Source organism: Neolamprologus multifasciatus, chromosome 19, assembly GCF_963576455.1.
Source record: "Neolamprologus multifasciatus chromosome 19, fNeoMul1.2, whole genome shotgun sequence".
NCBI lineage: Eukaryota > Metazoa > Chordata > Actinopteri > Cichliformes > Cichlidae > Neolamprologus > Neolamprologus multifasciatus.
The window spans coordinates 21,104,108-21,122,228 of NC_140457.1; the positions used below are offsets into that span (position 1 = coordinate 21,104,108).

The window sequence follows — 18,121 nt, forward strand, 5'->3', positions numbered from 1 at the left end:
ACCAAGCAATAGAGCGGGTTTACCGGACTACAGGTGCGGCAGCTCCGCATGCAAACGCACGAGAGCCAAACTGAGATGTTAAAGCGGCGACACAGTGAAGTTAGACTGCGGCCAGACCTGTTAATGCTCTTGTTCTGTTGCAGAACTATTTAGCTATGCTGTCATAAGCAAGTTTAGGTATTTATTGCTGCCATTAATGACTTACAGGTTGAAGGATTGTGCAAAGTTCTTTTTGCCAGGCGTCTGTGTGTGTGTGTGGTTACAGTTGAGAGGAAATGGGGAAAGGTTCGGCTGGAACACGCTCACTCACGGCTGTTTCCTCTGAACTTGTGTGAGTTGGATCATTTGGCACGACAAGGGGGGGGGGGGGCATCCACAAACAGCAAACACATCTGCGCCGCTCAGACATGCGGCCAGCGCTGAAAGTAGAATACAAATGAAATGGTCACCATTGTGTAAACTGGTTTTAAAGTTTTAAAATAAACCTCAACAATATGCAAAGTGGTGCCTGATGCGTAAATCGAGGCGCGGGGTGGGAAATCTGAGGATGGGTAAGAAAACTGGTTTAAATGTGGAACTAGAGGACAAAATAAAACTGCAGCTTTGTGCTTACTGTAAGCACTCGTTTAAGGCCAAACATTACAGGCAAAAACATCTATGCATTACACTCTGAATATTTGTATTTTATAAAGATGAAAAAACTGTGCAATGCACAGAACTTTGCAATGCATTGCAATCTTTTCAGAGCACTGTTCTAGTAGCATTTACTTTACTTGCATGTGCAAAACTTTATTATAAAAAATGTTGTTCCAAACAAATGTAGTGTAAAGTTTTTTATTTAATGTCTGTCAGCTCATTTTTTTTATCCTGATTACCAGGAATCAGAACTCCTTTTAAATCCTTGTGTTAAAATTAGATGAGATGTGTTATAAAATACACTCATAGAAAGACAAGTTGAATAAATTTCAGCCCTGAATGATAGACACACTTCACACTTTTGGTTAAAAAAGAAAAAAGTGTTAACTTTATTCTTATATCTGTACCTCTCCCTTTAGGCCCTTCTTTCATCTCTTTTTTTTTCTTTCTTTGTTCTTTCCTTCTTCTAGCGTGTGAGAAGGATGTGCAGAAAGTCTGCGCTAACTCATCAGAAGAACACCTGCAGCCTTTCAAGGACAAGATGGAGGGATTCGTCTGCGCTGGTGGGTGAAGTTAACATTTTCCTGTTTATCTAAAACAAAGAAAGAAATGTTCCTTATTTTTCTTCTCTTTGTAGTTTTACTCTTAAGTGCCATGATCATGTAAATACATGTGGATTTGATGTTTTTTTTTTTCCTGAGGAATGTCTCATTTCAGATGGCTGCTTTTACCTATAAGAATCCTCCAAAAATGATGTCCACAGTCTTCATTATCAACACTAAATATTTGCCAAAACATAACACAAAGATTACTATTTAAATTAGTACAATTACTATTGTGATATGCGTGTAAACCTTGGCTCTCCTTTCCAAATGTTCAGCAGTAACCATTTCCTGCTGCTGTTAAATTAAGATGAGGGATATGTTGTTTAATCTTTCCCGCTGCCTTTAAATGACACTGAAGTCCTTTCCCTCAGATTGCCATAATGGATGTTTGCCCTCACTCGTGCTCATAAGTGGGCCTGACTCATGTGAAGGTGTTTTAAAAAAAATAAAAACAATTATTTGGAGAGATGATTTACAACCAGTGAGATGGCTGCAAAACCGAGCTCCGGGAGACAGAAAGGCCCCGTTTTCACCCTGACACACAGCATGTGTCCTTTTAAAACAGGGAGCTGTAATTATGTTTTGTTTTTTGGGGGGTTTTGCTATGTCAGACAGTCAGCTCGTTGGTAGAGAATCCGTCTCCTGGTGAACGTGGGTGTTTTTGTTCTTGCTGAGAAGGGGCGTCTCGGTGCCCTGTAAGACAGCATGAGGACAGGAGTCTACAGGCCTGTAGAAGAGATCACGTTGCGTTTAACATGGGTCCTATGTACTCGTGGGTTCCATAAAGCTGGCAGGACATCCTTAGCTGTGGCCTAATAAAGCCGACTCGCCTCGGTGGATCACTCTTAGGGACCAGGAGCAGATCTTCCCTGACAAACTCGGACCATCTTGTCATCTGTCTCCTTTCTGACCCACACCTTAGCAAAGTCCTCTAGTGTTCGCTTGTCAAACTCATTTTACACAATGGGCCACATATAGCTCACTTAAGTGGGCCGAAGCAGTAAAACTCCACTTTTTGACGGTGTAAAGAGTTTAACTGCACATTTTAATGCTTCAGATTTCTTAATATAAGAATAAGCTGTGCAATTTCATCTCCATCTATGTGATAAACCAAATTCTTCTGTAAATAAAATAAATCTCTCAGCACGACTCTTCAGGTTTGTATATTATTGCACAAACTATGCTGGAGTTATATTAATTTCCAGAAAATCTATTATGGTATTCACTGTGCATCCACTTAAAAAAAACATAAGTGGTTCATTAATCATTACTTAATTACTTTGGTATAGTATAAATGTCTGTGTGGGAGGTCTTTATCAGTAGAAAAAGATGTAAAACTAAAAAGTCCAAAATGTATGCCCTCCTTCACATTTTCCGAGGCTATCCAGTGGATCGGATTGGCGTGGACCTAATGTTTGATATCCCTGCTTTAGGGTGATGAGAATTCCTGGAAATGACCCAAAAGGAAGAGCGCAGGGAATTCCACCACATCTGATTTAAACCACTTTCACTAACTGAAGTGAGAATTCAGAGAAGGCAACAGCAGTAGCTTTAATATTGTGATCACATCCTTAGGGCTGGTAGTGCCTGCATAAATGGATACTGTGGTTCTAGAAACTGAGCAGTGAGCCAGCTGAACCCTCTTGTCTCAAAGGCTTTATACCTGAACGGCAGTATTTAACGATAACGATTTAACTTCCATTAAAAATAAACAATTCTCCATTGCTCTTATCCTGTAACCTTTATCCTCTGGAATTTGCTTGTTCTTTTATTTTAATTTCTCCGTCATATGTCCAACCTTAAATGTTATCTTATATTTATTTGATCCTGTATACTGATTTTCTGAAATATGCCTTTGTTTGTTTCCTTTGTTTAATCTTAAAATAAAAATCCAGGTTACGCCTTTTCTTTTTAAACACATCTAATCAACCACTTTTTTTCTTTGCCGTTTTATTGGACGCTCTTTGAAACCTCTGGGGATACTGACACTGGCATATTTTTCATGTTGAATATACACCGTGACTAATTGAAAACAAACTCCTGTGCTTTTTTTTTTTTTTTTTTAAATCTTGGCTTGCGTAAATCTCGTTTCACCGTCTCTCCTCGGAAAATGCGTGTGTATCATCACCTCCTCGCACTTCCTTTGTTGTTAGTGAGTCAGTAACCAAAACTCCACTCGCTCAGACTGCCTGTGAATTACGTAGATGAAGTGAAATTTGCGCTTAACAACTGTCCAAGGAGCCACTTCTAATCTGAAGTCTTTGAGATGTGTCTCTGTTCTGTCAGAGGAGTTGTTCGGGGGTGAAAAGGGGTGTTTGGTTTGTTTTTATATCTCCAGCATCCCCTCTCAGACTGCTCTACATCTCTTTGTCATCTGGCTGCGAGGTAAAGCGGCAGTTTGGAAAAGTGTGTCAGAGTTTTAAAGCCTCGCTTTATTGTCCTTCTCAGCATGCGCGTCTCATAACTTTCTAGTTAGCGACTAGTGGTTTCATGTTTGCACGGGGGAGCGGAGGAAGAGAAACTTCACACATCCTCTCCCTCTCTGAGCCAATCTCTCTCTCGCTCTCCCTGAACCCTCCCTCCCGACTCCTATGCCACCTCTGCAAAGTCGCACCAGAGGGGTACCTCAGGCGCCAGCCTGACCCCCACTGAGACTAACGCCATTGGTCACGGCCCCACTCCTCTCCCCCCCACCACCTCCCTTTATCCCAGACATTGCCACCCCCCCCCCCCCTTCATTAGGTTTACCTTAACCCTCTTGCCCACATACATGTTTAAAAAAAAAAAAAAAGAGAGAGAGAGAGAGAGAGATGAAAAGTAAACCGGGTGGTTGATCGAAGGCTTTAGTTCACCTTCTCCCAGAAGACCCCCAAACCTGCCTTTGAACAATTTTTTGGAGACTTCCCCCTCTTAAATCTTCAAGTAGGAAAGGTCCCCCATCATTGTAAAAAGGATGAATCTGGAAAAATGCTATAAATCTGAGATCACAGGCACTCTCTGGCCCTAGATAAATTCTTGCACCTCGGCCTGGCCCGCCGCACACATCTGCCTTGCATTTAGACACTTTTACATGGCAGGAGTCCACAGGAGCCTCCAGTTCCCAAGCCTCTCCGCTCAGCCCTCCACCCCGGCTTCAGCACTGCATCGACAACGCACACACACACACACACACACACCTCAGCAAACGGACCACCATCTCCGGGCTGAGCTGAGGATTCGCTCTCGTGGGGACTCGCGTGCACAAACACACAGAAGTAATGTCAGACTTTACAAAGTGCTTAACAGTTGCTTGGATAACATGCTCACCGTCAGTGACATCTCAACCCCCACAGCCCTTCTTCTTCTCCCCTCAGCTTTGAGGATGATTAATGAACACAGCGCCCCCCTCTGGAGTCCGCTTTTAATGAAACATTTGGTTAGCAGTGTCTACACAAGCCTCATATTTTGCCCCATGACCTGTCTGAATGTTTTCTTTCTGTGTTTTTTGCAGCTCAGAAGGAGCATTCTGCTGAAGAGGACCAACTTAATGCAGCACAGAAGAGGTGGGAAATGCACTGTAACAGCTACAAGCTAATAAATGTCGGAGGAAAAAATTACACTGGAACAAACAAAAAATCATATTTTCCCATCAACACAGGGAAGTTTGCCAAGTGTTAGTGATTGCAGGCACCACACAGCTGTGAGTAATGTAGCAAGCCTCAATATGAGGAGATAAAGTTTGTGGTATCTGATAACTCTAATGCTTTCTATGCATATAGCTGTATACACATATTAAGGATTCTGCAAAGATGCACCAGTCTCGGCATGTAAGCGCTTTGATGAGAGAGGCGGCCATTCGTTTGACAGGTATAAGATGATGCATATTTCACATTTATTGTTGAAGATTCGGCACACATTCATACGTGCAAAAGGAGATATTATTTGAGTTATTTATCTTCAAGACAGTTAAGCAACATGTCTTGGGCTTATCACCCACGTACTTTCACTGGATCCTCTGTGCTTCCTCCCTTGCAGTTCCAATCATTCTTATCTGCCATGTTTTGTGCAGAAGACTCCTGAGAGTTTTCTGAGAGGCATCTGATTTATAGGCGCGAGACCCACCGGCAGCTGCTGAGCTCATCGTCCGAGAGAAATCATATCTGGAACGTATCATATTGGAAAAAGATGGTGGAGCAGACAAACAAAGCAAATAGATTATTTTTTACCGTGTTTGGATAGCAAGCGGGATTGTTTGCTTTATATCGTAACTCGCCCGCTTCCAAAATAAATCAAGAAAAGTGCATAAAGGAGAACGCGAAAGGCTCCGGACGTGAGTAAATGTAAACTATAAACAATTAGAAAGTTGATTGCTTTGGACAACACTATAATTCAGCAAATGGCCCCAAGCTGTTCTGTTTCATGTTGCTGCTTTGAGCCAAGATAATCACAGAGAGAATGGCTACACCTCTCCTCCTCCCCGGCCCCACCCTCGCCGTATAGCGATGTTTCTGTTGAACCAGACCAAAATGTGTGCACGCGCGTGCCTTTGTCTGCACCCCCTTGTGAATGAGTGACACCACTGTAATGAAGGTGTTGAACTTGGAGGGGATTATTGATCAAAAGGGCCCCGCAGCTGACAGCACCTTTAGCTTTAATGAAGTTTTCCTTTAATTTCATCTAAAGAGGGGGCTGGCTGACTGGTGCTAGGTAGAGCGAGAGGGAGGCAGGGGTCTTTCTCGGGTTCCCACAGAGCCACCTCGTAAAAGTGACACGCCGTTGATGAATATGGGCGTCAGAGGGCTCTCTGGGCCCTGGGTGGGCTCTCACATCTGTGCTGGATGAGGGATCCTCACACAAAGGCATAACAGCAGCAGTGTTGAGATTATGGCTTGTGTTAATAAAAGAAATAGACAACACATCCTTAGTGCTACCTAATACCTCAGTCTAGACCTCATGAGGATTCAGAGAGTTTAAACGCCTCTGAGTTGAAGCTCGCTCGCACACACACACGCAGCAGGCATCGACTGGGAAATGTGAATTAGGATTTTGACAAGAATTGGGGCTAGATGTCAAACCTGAGCATGATTTCACAGAAGATGTTACTGTTAACGGTCACCGAGCCTCCATATTGGCCTCGTATGTTTCCGGGTTGTCCTTTGCCCTCTCCCGTCCTCGAGAGCGCAACCTTTCGGAAGCGTCATGAGTACAAGTACATTTCTTCAAATTTGGCACACGGATCCACTTGGCCTCAAATGTGAACTGAGTGCATTTTGTTAATCAAACTCACTGTGACCTCAGAAAACACATTTTTGGCTGTAATGCAAGAACTCTTGCAGCAATTATGAAACAATTTCTGGCAAATGTCCAGTTGGATGAAGTGATGATGCCATGACATTTCATACCCAAAAGATCAAGGGTCAAGTGGTCAATACTGACCGCTATAACTCAGGAGCAGAGGACTGGATTGTGTCCATATTTCATATTTGGCCTGATACTTAATTGGTGGAAGTTTTTCACCCAGTTCAAGGCTCAGGTGGCTGACAGATCTTCTATGTTTCATGGCTTAAGATGTGTAGAATCTTCTGTCATGGCTACAACGTTGAGCTTTTATTAGCCAGGCTTGTGAACACATGCGAGGAATACGACTCTGCTTTTTGTTTCTCTCAGTGACCTAATGTGTTGATACAGTAGACATACAGCAGAACAAGAACAAACAATGACCCTCACCGGAGAGCAGTCAGATCACTTACTTCGTACATTTTATTAGATCGCACATCACAATCTGTCCTCTCTCCTTAGACCCTCTCCTGGGATGAGTCACAGCTCGCATTCATTGGGGATGATGGTTCATCTATTATTTGGAATTTATTGCTTCTTGTCGCTTTTTGTTAAAGGGGGAAAAAGGAGATATCTTTCAATATAATATAACCATGTTTGATGCAGGTAATCATTGTCATACTTGCATATACATACATTTTATTAACAGCAATGCAGCTCATAACAGCTGTCATCAGTTATGAGGTTTTAGTTTGAGTTTCTTTTTTTTATGTAACCTTTATTTAAACAAGATGGTTTTGAGAATTCGCACATATAAAATTATAAACCAAATGTATCATCGACACACATGCTGTTCTGTGCAGAAACTTTGGCCACCCTTCATTTCTTTTTGCTTTCAAGGAACCAGACTTGGAATTCCATCTTTAGGCACTTTGTAAACAGCAGCCTGTTGCAAAAACACATCATTTGCTTTTATTTCTTTAATTTGTGAAAAAGATAACACAGTTTGACAGACATAAAATAGTATTTGTGCACCACCAACATGGTCATTAGCAAAGAGCTGTTAGCTGAAGTGTGTCGTTAAAATAAAATTTGAGGAAACTGTCAAGGCATTACAAGCATGCCTACATAGAAACTCGATCAGTAATGGATTGACCCAGACCGCCACATTATTGAGACAGTGTGGGATCATTTTGATAGAGAATGAAAGAAAAGGTAGACGATATCCAAAGAAGCACTTTGAATGTCCTTCAAGAAGCCTGATGACTGCTTAAAGAAATGACAAAGCTTCCTGCCAGAGGCTGTGGGTTGAATAAATACTGACTTTCAAGCTTATTGGAATTGTACAACAACTGTTTTTGCCCTATATACTGCATTTGCTCCCTAGTATGCCTTTTATACATTTAAAAAAAAGTCAACAGACTTAATGAAGACCCAATAAAAGCACTTATAGAGTATACAATCATGTATGCTAGACAGCCTAGACACCTGAAATGTGATTGGAGCACAGCAAAAAGTTGCAACATTTGAATCAGCTTAACAGTTAAAATAGCGCACACAAAAAGATACAATAGCTTGTGAGTTTTTAATGAAGTAACTTAAAACGAATTTAGCAAAAATGTTTTTGTTTTTTTCCATCTGTCCATAGTGAGCGCTGAAGCCTTTTCCTCAACATGCACTCCTAATTTGTCTGCTTCGTGTTTGGGCTCCACTGAGGTTTTCTGGTTCTGTCCTCAGTTCCGTCTCATTAAGCCTCCTTCTTCCCCATCATGCTCAATTTCATTTGGACCAAGTGCCAACTCTATGGTCATTGTGCAGTTATGGTTTTGCTGCTGTTAGTTGGTATATGAAAAGATGGCCTCCGCTTTGTGCCTCTGCTGAATCAGCCAACAACACGGGGGTATACGCCTGTAATCTTTTTGCTGCCAAAACATAGGAATGCGGAGTTGCCTGTCTAAATACTTTGCCTATTCTCACGTCTGTTCATGGTTTTGTAATGGGTCTTTTTTTATAGCTGTCAGTGAGGAATGCTGAGCTGTGGGTGCTGCAGTAAAACCCTCTCACGGCAATGGCATCATAGCGTGGATTACTGACATGTCGTCATATGTGCAAAAGTGAAATCAGCCTGCGATCGCAAAATGAACAAAGGTCCGCTTGATTTTGTTTGTTTTCTAGGTATGTGCGAGAGTGTTTGCATCTGTTTTGAGTGAAGCTTTGTGTATCGGCTTGTTTCTGCTTGCTCATGAGGCTAAAAAAAAAAAAAAGCTTGTTGCTCTGATTAAGTGCACGCTTTTGACATGATGACCCAGGGTCAAGAGACGAGCCGGTGGAGAAGAGACCCAGTTCGTCATGCCAGAGCAGACAACAAAGCTGCCTGTGACAGCACGTCTGTTTTGGTCAATCTAAACATCTTGGAACATTTTCTTCTTCTAGCTGCTTCTTCTTTAGATTACAGGATGATCTACAGCGCTCTCCTGTTTTTGTGCATCCCAGCAAAAATGACGCATCACTTGGAAATGGGAAGCAGACTCATGCAAAACTTTTCTTTTTTTTTTTTTCCAAACTTGTAGCTGGCCGTCTGGTCACCATATTGTGCACCATTTGACTCCAAGTGAACTTGTCTCAGATTAGCGTCGCACAAAAGCCACCTAGCATCTGGAGGTCAGAGCGTATTTGGGCGTCAGTGGGACAGGAGAGCATCCCTTGAATCATGGCTCCCTTTTATCAACCCCCCTTTTTTTGACAGGCACAGGCCAGAAAATGTCTTTCATGTTTGGGTTAGAGAAGGGGGAATCTGAAGCAGCAGGCTGCTTTTCATGCCTCGTGTGTGCCGCTGAGAGCCTTGCAAAGACTTCAGATTTGGTTACAATTGAATTAAGCTGAGGAACTGGCCTTAAACAGTGTTGTAGCTCAGTGAGTAGAAACACCCTCAAAAATCCAGACTACATTTATTCCTCTGATTTGTCTTTGTGTTTTTATGTGTGCATTCCCGTCTTTGATTTGTCTGCCAGTGAACATGTTTTTGTGGTTGTGAGTTCCATAGTAGCGTGTGTGTTTGTGTGTGTGTGCGTGTGTATACTTGTTTAAATGTGTTTATAGGGCCACTATACTTGTAGGGACCAACAGTCACTTGTCGGGACCAAATGCTGAGCTCACAAATTTGAAGCTTTTTTAGGCTCAAAATATGGTTTTACAGCTGAAGTTACATTTAAGTTATGGTTAGAGTTAAGCATTCATTTCTGGTGGTTAAGGTAGGAGGCTAGGAAAAGCATATGTGAATTTAAAGTCCCCACTAATATGTGAAAACGTACGTGTTTGTGAGAGAGACAGAAGGTGTGTTTGGAGGAATAGGAGCCTGTTCTTGGCTGTCTTCATCTCTTCTGGCAGTCTTCCCATGCAGGCTGTGGAGGTCAATGTGATAATGGAGCCGCCGCTACTGGCTCTCCCCTGTGGCCCAGCAGGGTGGACACTCTCCTTCCAGCTCTGTTTCTCACCTCTCCTGCTGACTCCAAATCCATCATTTTCTCTCTACATTTTACTATTTTAAACTCTTTTCCTCTCTCGCTCTCTCTGGTTTCACGGGTTTACATACCGTAACTGCCTTGTACTTTCTAATGTTTAAAATCCAGATTAGCTCACAAAAACATACTTTCAGTCAAAATCTGAGATTATTTATATGTGTTTATGCGTGATAAGACAACACTGTTTGAGCCTTTGCTGTGTTTCCACCACCCCCCCCCCTCCCTACAGTTTCCAGGACGTGGTGAACTACTTTGGTGTTAAGCCAAAGTCCGGGGAGAAAGAAGTGGCTCCGAGTTACATCTTTATGCTTTGGTACGAATTCTGCAACGATTTCAAAAACACTTGGATACGGCAAAGCAAGAACATCTCCAAGGAGAGGTGAGCTGGTACCACTACTTGGGTTAAGTCTCAGAAGAAATCAGGAGAAAGGAGTCAGGAAGGGTGTTATTAGGGTTATTGAATAATCCAACAATCTTTAAAAAAAAAAAAAAAAACATGACTGAATTTTCCCTGTTTTTTGTAAGTATGCTAGAAATAATCATTCTTAAAAAAACTAATGTCAGGAAGGGAATGTAAAACTTTGCAAGACTCCAAACTCAAAACATAATCATTTCAGATTAGACTTCTTTGTTTCTGTCACCTTCGGATTGGTGCTTAACACCTCTGGACATCATGTCAAATTAGCACTAATTGTACAAGGGTGATGTGCAGATGCCGGGTTGTAATTAAAGCAAGGAGGGAGGCCATCAAAGAGGAGGTGAATGGGGAGTAGCTGAGGCCTTGGTCCTGCGACAGGGGCCTGAATTTATGTTTCCTCTGACCTGAGGCGTAATTGGTAGTGGGCTGGGGGGGTTCCAGAAAAAGGACCGGCAAGCGGACAGTGGCCTGTGGTGGTTTAAAGGCTGCGTGTTATTAGAGAACTGATAAACACCGTAGCGATGCTAAGCTTGAAGGAAGCGGTGAGCAATTGCTGTCCAGAGAGACTGTGTGGTCATTTTTATGCCACATTATTAAGTATCACGTGGTTTCCCTGTTTACTAGGTAATCGTGCCGCTTGTTGCTCGCAGCTGATTGTGCTTATGTACATTTAACTTTATTTTAAATACTGTTTGTGATCTCATAAAAAGCAAAGTTTTGTTTTTTTTCAAAGGTTGCCTCATTATCTCATCAAGCTTCTGTCATTCTCTGCTCATTCCCACTTAAAGGGCTTTCACTGACCGCAAACTCCAGAGTGGATCAGAGAGAGTTTGTGTTTGTGTGGCTGGGCAAGGCTCTGTGACACATGGTGCCCCGGGAAAATATTTAAATGTCTTGCTCTTATAAACAAGTTCACAAGAGTGCAAGGATGAGAGGCTTTGTATTTGATCTGGTTACACTTGGTTCCTAATTGATTTGCTGAAGTTTCATTGTGTACTTCTTTTAGACTGTCTGATAATGTTGAGCCTTGCTGGTCGCTTTCTTGTTTCTTTCCATAGGTTGAAGGAAGCCCAAGAAAACATCAAGAAGATCACAGCAGAGAAGAGAGTCGAAACCAAGAAGATCAATGCCAACAGTTTGGTAAGAGCTGATCTGTATTCAGAAACCAAATGGAATTTCCCAAAAGCCGCTCTTTCTTGTGTCGCAGCTGAAATCGATACGCTGAATCTTTTTGTGGTTCTTGCCAACAGAAGGAGAGGCTGCGACAGAAGGAAGCCAGCGTGTCCTCCAGCTGAGCAAAATGATAAGTGGCAGAGCAGAAGAAGCACGGACCGGCGGTGGTGCGCCAGGAAGGGTGCAGGGGCCCATCCATCCTGCAGTTACCACCTGCCTCAGCAACACTGGTCCCTACCCTCTGTTCACCGTACAGACTCACAATAAAACATGGTCAGACTTTTACTACTCCCACTACCGTATCTGTGCCCCACTAACATCACTGGACATCCCCTCCCCTTCCCCTGTTCTCCACTGCCTTCGCTTCGAGGCTTTTTTGGCACAACCCCAGTTAGCAAAGACGATTGGCCGCCGCAGCCGCAGCGAGGGGAGTCATAAAGGCCAAAGGGTTGACCTCATTCATGCAGCATGGCGTGACCCCTGAGTGCCCAGCTTGTGAAAGGTCTCCAGGGTTCAGCGGGATGCACAGCAGAGCCAGCTGACACATCCACAAGCGTCCTTCTGGACCTCTTCCGAAGCACGAGAAACGGTTTCTTTTCCAAACTGTATCAGATGGCATATGTGTTAAAACAATGCCCCAGCGCGGGCTGTGTTTCTTAGATGTTGTTGTCGACCTACAAACAGACATGGCTTTACTGGAAGTGTCTGCTGGGAGGGGAAAGAAAAAAATCACTGTTGACAAAACAGATCTCTCACTTGGAGCAGGGAGAAAGAACTTTCCTGTGTCTTTCGCTGTAGCGGGTAGCTTTTCATTCACCACGGCTCATTAAAAGTCTTGTAAATATGTCATGTAGTAGAACTGGCAGGGACTGTACAGCTTTGGGAAATATGATAGATTATCTATGCTGGGCTTTAAGTGCGGACGAAGACACGTTGTGTAGAAATTGTCTATAAGTTGAGTGCGTGTTTAAAAGGGGCGGGGGGGGGCCTATGTGTAAGAATGTGAGGTTTTGCTGTATTGCGTGTTGCACTGCACCAGACTGACCTCTCCTGGGTGACGGCCAGAGGAGAGCAGAAGCTGGCAACAAATCTGGCCCGGAGCCTCGGCTCACACAAAATTGTACTTAGAAAAAATAATAGTAATAGTTTTGAATGACACAACAGGTTTTGGCGCTCACCTGCAGTTTTAAAGAGAACTTATTAATCCTTCAGTGAATGCTGTACATGACGTTGTCCCAACACAGTTTTAAGCTGCTTGCTTTAGCTGTATGTTGCTGCACGTCGTTTTACCCCCCCATGCTGACCGCATGCATTGTTTTTGCAGCTGTCTTTCACTGTTTTGCACCTCCTTTTTCCTATGCAAGAGTAACGTTTCCCGTTAGAAAATGTATAAATTATATTTCTTCATGATGAAGTCTTATTTTATTTTTGAACAAATAGAAAAAGTGTAATAAAATCATGCTTTATTTTCACTAATGTAAGATGTAGCTATGCTCCTGTATCATTAAAGAAAATTGTATTTATGTAACAAAATTATTTTATGCTCCCCCCCCTCCCAAAAAGAAAAAAAAACAGCTTTGTTTTGTATATTTTGATTGGTAACTGAATTGACTAAGAAGTTGCTTGATAGGTCAGTTGATTCATGGGGTTTTTTTTTTATGTATGTTGTAAAAATTTCCAGCGTGCTCATGGAAGTCGAGTGCTTTGCACAGAATAAAGACAGAAAGTTTAATGTTTATATTTTGGAGTAACGATGACTGTATTTTGGGTACTGAGAACATTTAAGATGATCACCTGGAGCCATGCGAGATATTATACCTCAGATTTCCATCGTCACACTATCCATAAACTGCCCCTTCAATCGATTACTTGTTTTTACCCTCCAAAGTCTTTCACTTGTGCCATTTATTTTGTATACAAATCTATATAAGTCGAAACTTTAAAACTGCTATATTTTACTCCAGAGGGGTTGGAAAAACAAAACCAGAAACATAAAAAATAAAGAAAACAAGCAGATGCTGACCAAGGAATTGCTGTAGCCTCTACTGTATGTATGTTGGTTCATGTGACCTTCAGTAGCTCTCATGTGAATACTTTGTAATTTTATGGAATTGTTTTAAATTTCAAGAAATAAACTGTGGGATGCTGAATAAGTGGGGCTTATTTTGGACGAAGACGTGGACTTTGAAATATATGTTAATGCGGCTTCTTTCAGTTTTCTGCTGTCAACGCCTCGATTTAGGCCCGCGCTGTGAAAATGTGATATTTATGTAAGGAACCTGAGTCATTCGATGATTCATAATTCAGCCAGACTGTTCAATAAACTGTGAGTCAGAAGTTGTGCCTGTTCCTGGAAATCTCCTGAAATAAAATAATTGGGAGGAAATTCTCATAACATTGGTTTAATGGATGTAAAATTGAATGAGGTTGGTATTTTAATAATTTGAATGAGATTTAAAACTGTTATTACATATTCATTAAAAAAAAAAAAACTTTTTATGTTGATCAAATAAGAATCAGAAAATTTCCAAATGATTTTTTTTTCCTTTTTTAATGAAATGTTGGGACCTCCCTCAACTGTAACTGACATCTATGTGAACCAAAGTAATGCAAACTGTGACTGAATACATCAGTGGTATTTATTGTAGACTGGCTAAAGAACAAAGCCTCTAATTCTAAAATCTTTCCCCCATCACCCACTTATTTATAAAAATGTTGATTTAGTAGAACATCTTTTCATTTACACTTGAGAATTCCCTTAAGAACCTGACAGACTTGCGAGCCTTGTAACCAGATGCGGTGAAATTGAATCCCATCATTTCAGCAAATAGCTGGAATAGCTGACTTGCAGCTTTTTTCCAAAACGGACTTTAAAATATATTCCAGGGTCTGAATGCGAGTAACTCGGTAAGATGCTGGCTCAGTGCAGGAGGGGAGCAGGAAACGGTGAATGGAGGGATTTAGCTTTTTTGTTTTTGTTTTAAACACAGCAAATAATTTTCGCAGTATTCCAGCATCCATTTATTTAGTTTTCGTGGATAATTTAATCAAATGAATAAACAAATGGGTTACATCAGAAATGGCTTAACATTTTACAACTATTTCACCTCGGTAATGTAGCCACCACTGTACACTTCCATTTAAACTAACTTCAGAAGCCATAGTTTCTATATTTGAGTAAGCTCACAACTTCAAAAAAAAAAAAAAATAGAAAGAAAACTTCACTAATGGACTTCGAAATTCACAGAAATCAATGAGGTTAACCTTGAACGATTCTTGAAATATCGAAATAAAATCATTTTTTCTCCTTTTACAAATAAAGTCGTTCGCCTATCAAATTCCACACAGTGGAAACATCCAGTTTAGCAAACACATATGCGTAAAATGCAGGATGGAGGGAGACGTTTAACAGTCACAAGGACTGTTTTGGAGCAGTTAAATAAAACCGGTGTTCTGCAGTCCTGTGGGGGCGAGGAAGCCGTGCGTAAAGCATGCCCATTCCAAGTAAGAGTTTCCGTGCAGTGATCTTTTTTTTTAGTCTGGTGATGTGTAACAAGTTGCTTTTGACGTTTTTTATTTTGTTTTAAGTTGCATGTCCATATTGGCTCACGTGCTGTACAGGAGAAACGTAAGTATCAACGTGTGCGGTGCTTATCTCCAAATGGAGACAAGCACAATTTCTTGGCTGTGAGACAGCTATCAAGTCCACTAAGAAGAAGAAGGACAAGAAAAAGGAGAAGACACGAAACACACACACATAATCGCTGTGTTTTAGTCCAGGTCTATGGATATGCAGCGACACTGTTTGACGCGCTGGATGCGCTTCTTCTTGGTGGGCGGCTGCTGGTCCGGACAGTTCAATGTGAAAGTCATGGTGGTAAAACGCTTCGGTTTACAAAACGAACAGGACTGGAAGGCGCCCTCCTCCCTCCGGATGTGCCTGGGGATGTAGAAGGAGTTGCACTGTCCGTAACAGAAGCGGTTGATGATGGTGCGGCTGACGCAGCCCTCCTCGTGGATGGTCTGTTTGAGAGGTTGTGTTTTGCACCAGTCCCGTTTCAAATACTGGCGCTCCGTCACATGTAGAGCTTCCTGGCTGGACTCCAGCACTTCGTCGGCGGGTGAGGATGAGCCCGGCCTCTGGCGAGAGCCCGAGCCCGCCTGCGGAGTCTGCGGTTGCTGCTCCGATTCGTTTGGGTTGCTTTTGTCAGGATGAGGAATGGCGCCTTGTGAACCTCTGTTTCTTTTTGAATCCACCGGAGAGGAGAGCAGCCCGATGATGAAAACCATACTGTAGAAGATACGCGTGGAGTTGGCCATCCTTGTAGAGAAAAAGAAAATAATTCGTCACTCACACCGTCTTCGGCTCTGCATGGGTTACGCACAGCTGTCATAGTTTTTACGCTGCGTAAAAACGCACCGAGGGAACTTCCCCCCCCCCCCTTTCTTCTTTGTTGAAACAACATGAAAAGGAGGCTGAAGTTTAAAAGCAGTCATTCATTTGAGTCACCTCAGTCCAAATAAATGACAGAATAATATAATTATGTTCCCATAATTATCCATTCTCCAAAATATTCCTGCCAAATTTATCTAAAAACAGTAATAAACCATGTCACATGTCCTGTAAACCGTTAGTGGCTCCACACTTGCGCAGCAAGAGATAGAAAAGCATGCAGTTTTACCATTTCTATAAGTTATATATCATCATGTTTAAAAACCAAATAGAAATACCTGCTATGCAGCACTGCTGCTACAAGTGCGATGATCTGGTCCTCGAGCTTCACTGCGGCACCTTTCGAGATGATAGGTACCTACTGGTGTCGACTGTGCACTGGTGGGACTGTGGATGGGTGGGAGACTAAGCGCTCCATAGACAGGGGCCAGGGGGTTTAATACAAATTGCTACAGCGCCGGACTGTCTCCCTTTTAAATGTCTGCCAGCTGAGATGTGCACAGCAGTTATTGGCTAAGCACGATGTAGAGAAAATCAAGACTATCCGCCCCCTCAACAGTTTCCCTTAGCCCACAGACAACCGAGAAACAGTGAAAGAAGGCAGAAAGGGAGGGAGAGGGAGCTGAGTGCGTACTGGGAAAAAAAGTAAAAGTGCGATTTTTGTTTGTTTGTTTTTGTTTACATGTTTCAAGAAGACACGACCATAATACGGTGCATTATATGTAAATGTGCTACTATAAATGAAAAGCGGAGTTCGAGCTGCTAAAGCAAACAAATGCAGTTACAGACAAACTTTAAAGGATGAGCCAAAATGCAGCACCTGTGAATCAACACCTACAGACACCAGTTAGTCGAACTCCATTTCCATCCATTCAGCAGGGTGATAGACGTCCAGCCTGAAATAAGGGTAGCTCTTCATGAATCACAGACCTGAGAAAAACAAAAATCATTAAAGGCATTTTTTTAAAATTGCATTGCTTCGTACAAACGTAGAAAAAGCGCAGTGGTGTAGCCTAAGCCAGAGTATATGTTTTATCATTTCACTAATACCTGTTCATGTATGACCCAAACGAGTCACGTGATCTCGGCTTAGTCCACATTTTATCAGCTCAATTGTAAACTATTTGTTTTTGTTTTTTTTTGTGTGTGTGTGTGTGTTTTTTTTAAATCAGTCATCTTCAAGAGGAAGTTTGGGGTTAGTCTCATAGATGATGTTGTATCCTTCATGTTTGGCATTATTGAAGGCATAAACGTTTGCCTTTTCATTAAAAAAAAGTAAATGGTTTTATAAATTGCTGACGTGACTCTAAAATGACCCAGTTGACGGACTTTTATTTATTTATTGTCAAAAACCTGGCATCCCTAAAGTTTTCTTAACCATTCCAGCCCTGTGAAAGGGAACTTTTAGGAAGGTGATAAGTAGCCGCACCACCTTCCCTCAGCATAAACCCATCCGCTTATTACATTGCCCAATCTGACGTATTTAGGGGTCATGACAACGTCATGAGTCAACAACCCCCCAAAGGACCATGCGCTCCGGTCAGTGGAACATGAGATTAAAGCGTGGCATTCTGCCCCAGGTCCAGTCATACCTCACACATATGAAGGATGGCAAGCTTCCAAATGGGCTGAGGAATAAATCTCCAGGAAAGATTTTAACCCTCACCCGATCGGGAAAGGCTTCCGAATCTGCAGGGGGGGGAGATACAATGTCAATTTGCTTTCTTCATGCCGGGTTAGTCAAGTACATAATATTACATTTTCAATAGTATCTGGGGCTTTAGTTCTCAGTTTGAGTAAGATTGCTGACTCAAAAAATAAAATGTTGGACAAAAAATAAAATAAAAAAAGTAAGTTTTTTTAAAATCTTTATATAAACTCAACTATGTTTAAATATATGTTGTAAATAACGTCATATATTTCTGAAGTAATATATTTTTCTGGATAGATCTTCAACAAGTTAGTGTAAACACTCTAAACTTCCAGCTGACAAATCCTGGAGGCCTGCACTAACATCCCAGTGCAGCCATATCTCACTTTGCAGCTGTCTGCAGTAGCC

The 18,121-nt window shown here is 42.0% G+C and overlaps 2 protein-coding genes across 5 annotated transcripts in view; one reads left to right on the forward strand and one right to left on the reverse strand.

Annotated features, from left to right (window-relative positions):
• Positions 1 to 14,828, forward strand: part of LOC146496552 (formin) — a 50,916-nt gene extending 36,088 nt beyond the window's left edge. For all 4 annotated transcript variants that reach the window (XM_085143671.1, XM_085143673.1, XM_085143672.1 and 1 more), the window contains 5 exons: positions 1,107 to 1,199; positions 4,732 to 4,783; positions 10,248 to 10,397; positions 11,495 to 11,576; positions 11,687 to 14,828. In XM_085143671.1, coding sequence (XP_084999797.1) covers positions 1,107 to 1,199; positions 4,732 to 4,783; positions 10,248 to 10,397; positions 11,495 to 11,576; positions 11,687 to 11,731 — 422 coding nt within the window. In that variant the 3' untranslated portion in view covers positions 11,732 to 14,828. The remainder of the gene's footprint in view (positions 1 to 1,106; positions 1,200 to 4,731; positions 4,784 to 10,247; positions 10,398 to 11,494; positions 11,577 to 11,686) is intronic.
• Positions 13,139 to 18,086, reverse strand: grem1b (gremlin 1b). The gene is made up of 2 exons (XM_085143712.1): positions 16,341 to 18,086; positions 13,139 to 15,930 (listed from the first exon to the last, which is right to left on the reverse strand). The coding sequence occupies exon 2, from the start codon at positions 15,927 to 15,929 to the stop codon at positions 15,381 to 15,383; it is 549 nt and encodes a 182-aa protein (XP_084999838.1). The 5' UTR covers position 15,930; positions 16,341 to 18,086; the 3' UTR covers positions 13,139 to 15,380.
• Between the last annotated feature and the right edge of the window lie 35 nt (positions 18,087 to 18,121).

Coding starts and splice junctions, on each gene's coding strand:
- grem1b (XM_085143712.1), bottom strand. CDS start 15,929: ATGGCCAACTCCACGCGTATCTTCTACAGTATGGTTTTCATCATCGGG.